Raw genomic sequence first — 12468 nt, 5'->3', positions numbered from 1 at the left:
GTTTAAATCACCCTTTTTGCTAATCCGAAAATAAGGAAATAAAAAAAAATTATATTGCCGAATCTAAAATTCGGATCTATAAAATTATTGAACCCATACAGTAAACACTGCAAAAACACACATTCCCAAAAAATGCAAAAAGTTATCAAAACATGTATGTACCCCAAAACACTAACAATAAAAATTACAACTCGACATGCAAAAAAAAAAAAGCTTTCATAAAAAGTTATTGATCTCAGAAAATGGCAATGCAAACCAGGAAGATATTAAAAAACCAAACCTCTATATAAGTTTGTTATTCCCGTGATCATACTGCAGTGTAAAATCATACTGACAGATCGAAGGGGTTACATTATATATGGTAAAGTGAATGGTGTCATTTTATACTACAACTCAGCCTTATGGCTGCTTGTTTATTTGCAGGCCATGTCGATGGAAAATTTTTTAAAAAGTTATGGCTTTTGGTAGAAGGAGAGGTATAAACGAAACCACAAAAACTAGAAATGACAGATGGGAAGGGGTTGAAAGAAGTCAATTGTTTAATAAAAAAAAAAAAAAAAACAGAAATATCTGCAGGACAACTTAACAGCTTATGAGTCCACTTATTGGCTCTACTTTCATGCACCACAGATCCACATACAGAAGCGGCCCAGAAATGGACATTGTAGCCTGAAGCGCAAATTCCACCTTTTGGTCACATTATAGTTTTAAGGCCTGGAAAGCTCCTATAAGGGGCTACCTGTACTAGTGATAAATCCCCCAATGATCCAGGGTTCAAAGTACCCAATAATATGGAATCACGCAACATCAGAAACTGAAGTAATCTAATGTGTTGATGAACCATATTATATATTTCACAGGTAATAAAACTTGGCAGTATAACTATGGGTAGGATCTGGTTGCTATCAGATGGATTTAATTATATTGGCCCCCTTGGAATGCGAATATAATTGCATAATTGGGTGGGTGAAAGGAAGCTGTGAGCTTACAACCCTGTCATTTGCTGCTGCATCCTCTGATACAGGTTGTGCAATGATCTCATCATTCATTAGGAGCCGAGACACGCCAGACCTGTATGGCAATATGACATCATGTGAACTGGGCAGGTGAGTATCATTTACCTGGGCATAGATCTGTAACTAGACTTTTTACACAACTAAAGGTCCATGTTTTTGCCCTGTATCTAAATGCCTAGTGCCATTGTGCATCATTTCACTTGGCAGTGTACATTACTAGTTTAGATTATCATTATTCATTTCAGGAGGCACAGTAAATCAGGTAATTTTTAGGCAACAAATCCCCCCACCCCCCGATTCATCAAGACTGGTGTTTTACTCTCCAGTCTTGATGAGGGAACGTGTTGGTGCCCAACACGCCTCTAGCGAATCTGGAGTGTCTGACAAGTGTCGTCTGCTTTATCACTAATCTTACTCCAGTTGGGGACTGGAATAAGATTTGTGGCACAAGCAACATCACAGCTCATCTTGAATTAGAGGAGTGGGGGTTATCACAACCTCCCTCCACCCACTTAGTAGGAAAATTTTAATGCAGCCTCAAGTTGCGCCAATTTTTTCTGACTTTTCAGAGCTCCGAGTATAACACTATTTTCAGGTTGCAGTGTGTGGCAGTATTATTTTCAGTGGGCACAATGTGTAGCAGTAATATATTCAGGTGGCACAGTGTTTGGCACTATGAGGAATTTATCATCTGGGCAGCAGAGATGAGATGTAGCTGGGCCGATGATCGGCTCACGAGAGTTCACAGGAATGCTCATTCACGATTATTGGCACATGAAAACATGCCGCCAATCACCCAACGAATGAGCACAGTGATGAGGGTAAATGCTCTCATGAGGTTATGTCACATGAGTTCTGCGCCCAATCAGAACTGGCGTCACTGTCCCCTCCGGACGTATACGTCATCAACAGGCAGTGAGTGGCCAGCGCAGCCCCCACGTCCTCTTGTGTGTCTGACGCCAGCACTGATTGGGCGCAGGGCTCATGTGACATAAGAAGGGGTGGTCCTAATATTGGACAACCCCATTAAAAAAAAAAATTGGTATCACTGTAATAGTTCTGACCTGAAGAATCTTACAATGAACATTGTAAAAAAACAAATATAAAAAATAAAAGTTACTATTGCATTTTTTCCCCATTTTCCAGTACAATGAATGGTAAAATGAATAATATCAAAACTACAGCTCGCCCTGTAAAAACAAGTCTCCGTGTCTGTGTGATGGAGAAATAGAAAACGCAAGAAGGGAGGAAAACCCGCAAATGTCAAAATAAAAAACCGCCTGCACAGCCCACACCAATCAGAGATGACGTGCCTGATACAACCGCTCAGTGTGTTCTGCAGTCACTAGCCGCACTGTGCAGGAGAGCTCCCTGTCCCTCATGCGGATGGTACCACTCATAGCTGCTGGGGGGGAAGGAAGCTACCAACCCGCTGTGCAGGGGTCCTACGTGCACCAGACATAAGCGGGGCTAGGGGGACGTTATCATTACATGACTCAGCATGGTTAGGCTTCTTCTTTGCACACGATGTTGTTTTAGGGGGGTTTCTTTAGCTTTTCATCCCGGCTTGAACTCCCCAGATTGGTGAATGGTCCAGTCCAGGCCCCCTCCCACTTCAGAGCCGGAAGTAGCACAGCCGGAAACAGCGTGTGAGGTGGAAGTGTGAGACACGTGCGGCGGAGTGTACGGAACCAGCATGAAGGTAAAGGTGAAGAAGGAGAGGAGGGAGGAAGAAGAGGTGACCGAGGAGGCTGCAGAGGTGCCAGAGCGGACGTACGAGGAGCAGCTGGAGAACCTGAACCCTATCGCGCAGCCGCTAGCGGGGAGGAAGCTCACCAAGAGACTGTACAAGTGCATCAAGAAAGGTGAGTGCAGCCGGCGGCAATGAACTGCCCGCACTGCAATTTAATATCCAGCTATAGGGGGCGCTATTCATCTTATTTGGAAAGTGTAATGGGGCTTTTCGGGCTTTGACACTTGTAGGAATAACTGTAGATCGGCCATTACTGAGGTTGGATTGGACATGACTGTAGTTTGAAGGGTTATTTTCATTACCTGTTGTTTATGGGAAAAGCACTTTTGAGACCAGAGCTTTTATAAAGATCTTTTAAAGTCATTAATTCTAGGGGCTAAAACCTTCCTCCCAGACATCTCCAATATATTCCCCTGTGCCCTCTATCCCAATGACATAATGCTAGGAGAGAAGTGTGGACATCAGGAGGAGCAGGTTCAGTCCTACAAGGGCGTGTTTAGGATGTATGAGCCCATATATCCAGATCACTGGCAATGGTCTACAGATTAAAAGGTACCTGTCATTTAAAAAATATATATATTTCTAGAAGTTATATGCTGCCAATTGTGTGTGAGAGCCTCTGTAAAGTGTTCAGCTCCTGTAGAACCTGCAAGCACAGAGCAGTGTATGGGATCAATAGTACTTCTCTGCATTTATATACCTCTGGCAGTGCATGAACCCATAGACTTACTATTGAGTCCGTACACTGCTCTGTGCTCGAGGCTCCTGGAGCAGATGAATACTTCACTGCCTTGTTTTGACAGATGATTGTAGGCCTCCAGACCCCCACCGAGCAACAGTACATAGCCGCCTCTCAGATGATTATTTTTTTTTAACGATGCGTGTACAGCCAGACCAGATTCTGTCTCTGTTCACACAAAGCACTTGGTCTTGGTAATAACAGCATAGTGTCAGCACAGCTTTGACTGTGAGAATTAATGTCTCGTAAGCGTCTATGTGCTGGTAATGGGATTTCCTCATTCTGTGGAGACACAAAACATTGGTTTTATTAACACTTTTTTTTATTTTGGATGCATTAGAAAAATTCTATATGGGTTTTTTTGTTTTGTTTTTTGCTACCATTTCAGAGTCCAACGTTGACAAATGTAGCTAGGGACCAGGTTGAAAATTGCGTGTTTTATAGACAATTGTAGAAAATGATCCAACATTGTTGGCATTCTGGTTTCTATATTTTGTATCATGCAGATGGTGTATATGTGATTCTCCCAACATGCATAGATCATTCCTCTACCGTTGCGATGTCATTGATACTGTTGGTGGATTTTATCAGATAATGCAAAGACTCCTTAAAGTGTGACTGTAGCTTGCATTTTATAGCATCTGTTTACTTATCTATACTATTTCTTCCTTTATAGCTACCAAACACAGGAATATCCGGAGAGGAGTCAAGGAAGTACAGAAGTTCTTAAATAAAGGAGAAAAGGGGTAAGAGCATGTATATACTTCTGAATATAGATACTAGGGATCATGACCAGGGCTGTGGAGTTAGTCGGAGTCGTGGAGTCTTAATCAGCGACGGTATAAATGGACCAACTCCGACTCCTAAAATATATAATAAATTGGGTACAGAAGTTCAATGCAGTTTGTGGGGAATATTTTTTCATAAGAATTTGGGAAAGTTATGAAATGTCCTATTCCTGATCTAAGGGTCTAGACTTTTAGCTGAGATGAATCTGTGCTACAGTAAATGTATCACTTAAACATGAGCCATGTATGAGGGAGTTGGATGTTTGGCTTACCAACTCCACATCCCTGATCATGACAGAAGACATGTCCTCTGCTGGCACCTTCACAGATCTTGAGTAGAGGACATGTGTATACAGCTCTCATGCAGGCACATAACAGCTGGGTGTTTAATGACTGTTCCAACTCTTAGTAGTCACATGCAATACCCCCGCATGCTCTGTGTAGTCACAGCCAGGCTTCCTCCAGGCGCACATGGTGCTCACTTTATTGCTTTGGCTATGATCTACTTTCTGGAAATGATGCTACATGCAGTACATAGTTGCCACGGTTGGTACCTGCCGATATCTAGTTTAATGCATTGGGGACTAGTTAGAAGCACCTGGCCACTAAATGTTTGAAGGAAAGCAATGCTTGATGCACATGGTGACTAGTAAAACCCACATGACCAAGTTTGTCCTCCTGTAGTATATGTGTAGAATAGAGTAACTAAAATACTACTTGGACAACCCCTTGTCATACCCCATGCTTGGCCCCAATAAAATAAAAAAGCTTATACTCTCCTCCTGTGCCTTTCTAAAGGTGTCAACACTCGCGGTCCCGGGGCTCCCATGCTGCTGTTTTGTCATGTAATGCCGACACCCAATCAGCTCTCCCACCTCCTGTCAAATTGAACATGGAGAGGAAGTCAGACCAGCTGCAGCCTGGAATGCCTCTTCATGTTCGATTTGTCTGAAGACGGGGACAATTACGCCAGCGCAACAGTAGCACTGCAGCCTCGGGACCACGAGTACTGACATCTTGGGAACGGCACAGGCGCGGGAGGTGAGTATAGGTTTATTTTATCAGGGCCAAACATTTACTTGAAGAAGCGGTTGTCCTAGTAGTGGACAACCCCTTTCAAGTTTTGTAAGGCTTTGTGTCTATACAGTATTTGAATATAGTCTTGTTTTTTTTTCTCCTGTAGCATCGTTGTCCTTGCTGGTGACACACTTCCTATTGAAGTTTATTGCCATGTTCCTGTCATGTGTGAAGAGCGCAGCATACCATATGCATATGTCCCTTCCAAATCTGTGAGTATAATACATGTACAATTTCAGTCACTAACTTTAATTTATTACAATGCAGTTGAAGGGTGCGAGAGGCTTAATAAAGGGGCCCCCAGGTCTGCCATCTGTGTTATACTTTTGACTGATAGGCATGTCACACTGAGACACAGAAGTATTTCGTTGTGCTATACCAGATGATTGCATTTGAGTTCCCTAGTGGGTCTAAAAAAAACCATTAAAGTATTTATTTTAAAATATTTTTGAAAACTGTATTTCCTTATATTCTACTCTGTGCGAAAAAATACAAAAAAATATACATAATCATGATCACTATAATGACCTAAATTACAAAAAAAGCATTATTAATTCTGCCCAGTAAATTAGCTGTTTTAGTCACTTTTTGCCCCCAAAATTTGAAGAGCTGAAAAATTCATACCTGCCTCATAATAGTACCAATAAAAACTACGGCCTGCATGAAGGAGCAAGCAATCGTATAGCTCCGTCAACAGATGGAGCCCCCCCTACATCAAATGGGTATCGCTCAAATGCCCCCCTACTCTCTGAACCCCACAATGTGTCTAGACTGTAGTTGGCAGCCACATGTTTGGCATTAATGTTGCTGGAGAGCCCACTTGAGAATTTACAGGGTGCTTGTCTTCAGAAGCACAAGCTGAGCACAATGTGCTGGGCACTGCAATGACATTTACAGTTCTCACGCTGGAACTTCTGCTGTCAGATAGTGTTTTTCCCTCTCAGTCCCTGCCGTGTGGCCAAACAGTACTGTACAGCCACATATGGGGCAATGCCACATTCAGGAGGAATTATGTAACACATTATGGGGTTGTTTTCACATTTGCCCTTAAAAATGTAAAATCAATAAACGCAAATTGTCGGCCTAAATTTACCACTCACATATAAAACATGTCACACAAAAAAAAAAACATCTCAGAATCTCTGAGATATATAGAAGCATTCCAGAGTTATTACTACAAAGTGACACAGGTCAGATGTGAACCATTTTAGCCTGGTCAGGAGGGTGAGGGAAGGGGTTGGAAAGTTATGACTTTTACAACATGGCAAAAACAAAATGCCTCAATGCCCTGGTAATTAGCTGTGGATTTTATAGGACCTTTGCGGTTTAGCCATGCGATGATGGGTGTTTTTTATGAAGGGAAAAAAAAATGTACTCCTATAAAGAATATTATTGGTTGTGATTGTTGTACTTTTATTCAATCTGTTTAGTTAATGTCCTGAGCAAACAATTGCTGCAAACAACATAAATGGCCAACAGGAATGTAATGCTGATGGTGTTTCTTTCCCTCAGGCCCTAGGTGCTGCTGCTGGCTCCAAGCGCCCAACCTGTGTAATATTAATTAAATTTAACGACGACTATGAAGATGCATTTAATGACTGTTTAGAGGAGGTGCAAGCACTTCCTTTACCCCTGTGAGATGTTTGCATTACATACATTGAAACCACGGCATTGGAGAGAAGACCACCCTGATCTAGACTAGTTTTTTTTTTTTCTGTGCTGGATTTTCAGTTCCCCCTGCGTCCTTTTTATATGGAAGATTTTATATTGCTGCAAATTTAATTGGCATCTGAGAGGTTTCACTGTAATTTGGACTTCTGTTTCTGTCTGAAAGTCATGCAGGTTTTTGTATTTTTTTCTTTATCCACTGTTTAATTCAGTTCTCTAACATATTTTTGTAAGTATCATATTTTAGTAGTTCTTGATTGGGACCTCTATGTAGATACATGGTGACTTTTTAATCTGTCTGCAAATTTCAATATAACATTTTGTTTAAAAAAATCTTGTGTATTGGTTGGGCAGTCTTGAACTGATTAACTTTCTACACCTCTATCATGTAACTAAAATGTATTTTCTGCTTACTAATATCTGCTACATGTGCATTAAAGCAAATCTGGCCGTTTTAAAATGATATCTGTCGCACCAGTAATATTTTCAGGTATACCTGATTTTTTTGAAGTTAGAAGTCCTGTACGTATAAGCGTATCTGACATTTTTAGTATTTATACTGCTGAGGTAAAATGAAAGCTGTGCCCTGATTGGTTGCTATTGACAGCGCCACACTTATGAATCGTCACTAAAAACAAAAATCCGTCTTTACTGCCCCTAACAACCAATAACTGTACAGCTTTTATTTCTTATACTGCTGGGGTAAAATGAAAGAGATGCTATGGACACCACCATACTCTTTGGAAGTTGGGACAAGAAAATCTTCTGTTCCCACAGCAGCCAATCACAGCACAGCGTCCATTCATTTCTAACCAATCTAATGACACCAAAATCCTCCACCAAAGGTCACACAAAGGGGACAAAGTATGGCGCAAGAAAAAGCCTATGGAGTCAGTGTTTGTGAAAACTGTACGTGATGGAATTTTTTTTCCGATATTTTTACTGAATGCAGCGATCAAATGTATATGAAAATCACCTCTTACTTTTCAAACCATTTTTTTTCCCTTGCAGACCTGTGTAATTAGATAAAAAAGGAGGGAGGCTTTTAAAGTGCTTGCACAAAATAAATCAACCACAGTAATAATCAGGAAACCATAAACATACTTGGTTATTGTAAAAAAAAAAAAATCATGCAAAGACCCTTCAGTGAAACTCTGACCAGGTTAAGGTAATAGCATTATAAAGCAATTTTATACACGAGATCCTTAACCAGAGCTTCAAAGTAAAGTGCAATGTGGATTAGCTACAACACCTGCAAATAGGCGAGTTGCATTTCAAGGATGGCAATACTGAGAGTACCAGCTCGATATGTGTACTTTTGTAAATTGATCATTAAGTCTAAAACAGCCGTTATGCGTCTGCAAGTCCCACAGGCCCATGCTATTAGTTTGTCGTTGGGCAAGTGCTTGCAGCCATAATACAGACTTCAAAATGCAGTAGCATTAGAAGTGAATGAGGTATTGTTCTCTTATGTTATCAGGAGGGAAGTTACACATTCATACATAAACTACAATTATTGGAACATTCTATAAATAAAAGCCAACCCACCGCGACAGGACTGTCCCGATTGGGAACACCTTATCAGACCTCAATGTAGATGGGGGCAGAGCGAGACCCTTGTCGCAGTGGGGTGGTGTTCATGCTTTTTTTTTTTTTTTTTTTTTTTTTTTTTTATATAAATCAAAATACTGTCAACTAAGTACCTATGTAATTTACATATATTATTACTAGTGATGAGCGAGCACTAAAATGCTCGGTACTCGAATCAAGCAGATCGGATGCTTAGAGGAGACTGAGTATAATGGAAGTCGATGTGAAACTTGAGTATTTTTTCAGAAGACCCTAACAGGAGAATTAGGGTGGGGGAAGGGGGTAGGAAATTGGTCAATGGAATTCGCACACAAATGGAATAGTAACAGCATGGAGAAGACACCTGGATGCATCTCTAACTCCTAGGTCGCTGCTGGGAACAATGTTGTCAGACTAATATTCCACTTTTAGGGTTTTAGGTTTTCGCAATCAGTGTTTGTTCAAGCTTTCATGCAGCCGAATTTCTCATGAATCCTGCACCTCAGCTCACCTGCGTTTTTGTATGCGGCTTTGCCCCATTTTTGACAAATGCGTTTTTGTCTCTTTGGTATGTTATTACATATGCAAAGATATAGATAGCTAGGTAGATATCTGTGAGATATATAATTAGTTCTGTGTGTGTAGTTTACTGTACATGGATTAACCTAATAAATGAATGCAAAAAACGATATGAGGTCCCCCTTATTTTTAATAACCAGCCAATGTAAAGCAGACAGCTGTGGGCTTATATTATCAGGCTGGGAAAGTCCATGGTTATTGCGCCCTTCCCAGCCTAAAAATAGAAGCATTGGATGCACCAATTCTGGCGCTTTGCCCGGCTCTTCCCGATTGCCACCGTTCCAGGCTAATCGGGTTAATGGTAGTTGGGGTTGATGACAGTTGTGTTTTGTGAAAAATCACAGCTTGCATCAGGCCCTGGGGTTAGTAATGGAGAGGTAATCAGACACCAGATTATTAATCCAGTAATCAAAAAATAAAAACACACACAGTATTTTTTCTATTTGACTAAAGACTCTCCCACACTATCCCTTGTTCACCAATTTATTGAAAAAAAAAAAAATCCATGCAGGTCTGAAGTAATCCAACAAAACTGAAGTAGTCCAGAAAAGGATACCTGAAAAGCAGAAATCAAGACAAGAGACAGTCACTTTCACCAATTTATTACCCAAAATGTTGCCATGCGGATTTGATGTAGTTCATGTTCTTTGATTCTGTCTCTGGCGTCTGTGGATAGCAGTAAAGTTGTTGCTATTCACAGGCGCCAGGTAGTGAAATAAACGCTTATCATCACCGCTGGGTTTCTCTGAGCGCAGCGAGACTTTGTGGCTCTGATGAGCATCCATGGTTATTGGGCCCTTCCCAGTCTAAAAATACCAGCCCGCTACCGCCATGAAAGTGGAGCATCACATGCTCTTCCCGAGTGACCTGGTGCATTGGCAATCAGAGTAATCGTAGTTGCGATTTGATGTCAGCTGTTAATTGACCAAAAGCATAGCTGACCTCTAGCCCCAGTGGTAGTAATAGAGAGGAGTCTATCAGTAATGGGGTGTCTAACTCGGTGCTAAAAAGAAAAAAAAAAACACATACACTATTTAAAAAAACCTCTCTCTGTCCAAAACACTGATTTAAAACAAAAAGCTCTCTTCAATCCCCCTCTGGTCTGCTTCCTGCAGCGTGCATTAAGAAGCTCTGCAAACAAGCAACATGTAGTAACATCATCGCGTACCACGGTGCGGAGATGAGGGAGAATAATGGAAAAGGTAGCAGTCTGCTCTCTGTTACGGCATTGCTTTCAACTGTATCTGCATCCATGATTTTTTTTTTTTTATATATAAATTGGCAAACTAGGGAAGAAGTCTGGAAGTGTTTTTTTTTTTTTAAATAAAGTATTTTTGTTGTTTTTTCTTTTTAGTACTTGGTTAGTAATGTGGTGTCCATTAATACCACTAGGGTTTGTTGAATGTTGACAAATCACAACTGACATCAACACCCAGCCCCTTTATCCAGATTGCCAACGCACCAGGGCAATTGGGAAGAGCAAGGCAAAACACCAGAATTGGCGCATCTAATGTGATGCGTCACTTATGTGGCGGCTACAGGCTTGTATTTTTTAGTCTGGGAAGGGCCCAATAACCATGGACCTTCCCAGTCTGGTAATACCAGCGCTCAGCTGTCTGCTTTACTTTTGCTGATTACAAAAAAATGGGGAGGACCCTGTATAATTTTTTTTCATTTATTTAGCTATTTATTAGATTAATAGCTGTAACATTAGGACAACATTTTATTCCCGTACGTGGAACACAGATGATGCACACGTACACAAGTATGTGTTTTTTTCCAGTAGCTGTATCATCAGGACGTATCAAAGGGGGCTTAATCCAGCAAAGCCTCCAGATTGACACAGCAATATCACCAAGTAATCTTATATTGCAATGCCTTTCATTGCATTCAGTTATACTTATATGGAACGTGGCCGTTGCACCTTGCACCAGCGAGTTGTCATTAGAACCTAAGAAGCCTATAAACCGATCAAGAAAGTTAATGGGTTGTTTCTAGATATCTTTAAAGCCAAGGGCACACTGTATCTCTGCTCCACGTTTAATGTATATTCCTATTTATTTAGCTTACCCAGACACGTGAAGCCTGCCTTAACCCTTTTATGAGGTGGTACGTACAGTTAGGTCCATATATATTTGGACAGAGACAACATTTTTCTAATTTTGGTTCTAGACATTACCACATTGAATTTTAAACAAAACAATTCAGATGCAGTTGAAGTTCAGACTTTCAGCTTTCATTTGAGGGTATCCACATTAAAATTGGATGAAGGGTTTAGGAGTTTCAGCTCCTTAACATGTGCCACCCTGTTTTTAAAGGGACCAAAAGTAATTGGACAATTGACTCCAAGGCTATTTCATGGACAGGTGTGGGCAATCGCTTCATTATGTCATTCTCAAGCAGATAAAAGGCCTGGAGTTGATTTGAGGTGTGGTGCTTGCATTTGGAAGGTTTTGCTGTGAAGTAAACATGCGGTCAAAGGCGCTCTCCATGCAGGTGAAACAAGCCATCCTTAAGCTGCAAAAACAGAAAAAACCCATCAGAGAAATTGCTACAATATTAGGAGTGGCAAAATCTACAGTTTGGTACATCCTGAGAAAGAAAGAAAGCACTGATGAACTCATCAATGCAAAAAGACCTGGCCGCCCACAGAAGACAACAGTGGTGGATGATCGCAGAATAATCTCCATGGTGAAGAGAAACCCCTTCACAACAGCCAACCAAGTGAACAACACTCTCCAGGAGGTAGGCGTATCAATATCCAAATCTACCATAAAGAGAAGACTGCATGAAAGTAAATACAAAGGGTTCACTGCACGGTGCAAGCCACTCATAAGCATCAAGAATAAAAAGGCTAGATTGGACTTAGCTAAAAAACATCTAAAAAAAGCCAGCACAGTTCTGGAAGAACATTCTTTGGACAGATGAAACCAAGATCAACCTCTACCAGAATGATGGAAAGAGAAAAGTATGGCGAAGGCATGGTACAGCTCATGATCCAAAGCATACCACATCATCTGTAAAACACGGCGGAGGCAGTGTGATGGCTTGGGCATGCATGGCTGCCAGTGGCACTGGGTCACTAGTGTTTATTGATGATGTGACACAGGACAGAAGCAGCCGAATGAATTCTGATGTATTCAGAGCCATACTGTGTGCTCAGATCCAGCCAAATGCAGCCAAACATTGGTCGTCATTTCATACTACAGATGGACAATGACCCAAAACATAAAGCCAAAGCAACCCAGGAGTTTATTAAAGCAAAGAAGTGGAATATTC

At 41.1% G+C, this 12468-nt stretch overlaps 1 protein-coding gene across 1 annotated transcript; it reads left to right on the top strand.

The window, feature by feature from the left end:
- Nucleotides 1–2615: 2615 nt before the first annotated feature.
- On the top strand, nt 2616–8705 carry NHP2 (NHP2 ribonucleoprotein). Its single transcript, XM_073651397.1, has 4 exons — nt 2616–2881; nt 4185–4254; nt 5480–5585; nt 6886–8705. The coding sequence occupies exons 1-4, from the start codon at nt 2713–2715 to the stop codon at nt 7009–7011; spliced, it is 471 nt and encodes a 156-aa protein (XP_073507498.1). The 5' UTR covers nt 2616–2712; the 3' UTR covers nt 7012–8705.
- Nucleotides 8706–12468: the final 3763 nt, after the last annotated feature.

The sequence above is a fragment of the Phyllobates terribilis genome, unplaced genomic scaffold (genome assembly GCF_046119375.1).
Source record: "Phyllobates terribilis strain yellow unplaced genomic scaffold, ASM4611937v1 Scaffold_11__3_contigs__length_659146591, whole genome shotgun sequence".
In the NCBI taxonomy this organism is placed as follows: Eukaryota; Metazoa; Chordata; class Amphibia; order Anura; family Dendrobatidae; genus Phyllobates; species Phyllobates terribilis.
Note: the sequence above shows the minus strand (reverse complement) of the source record. Positions and strands in the feature narration are given on the sequence as shown.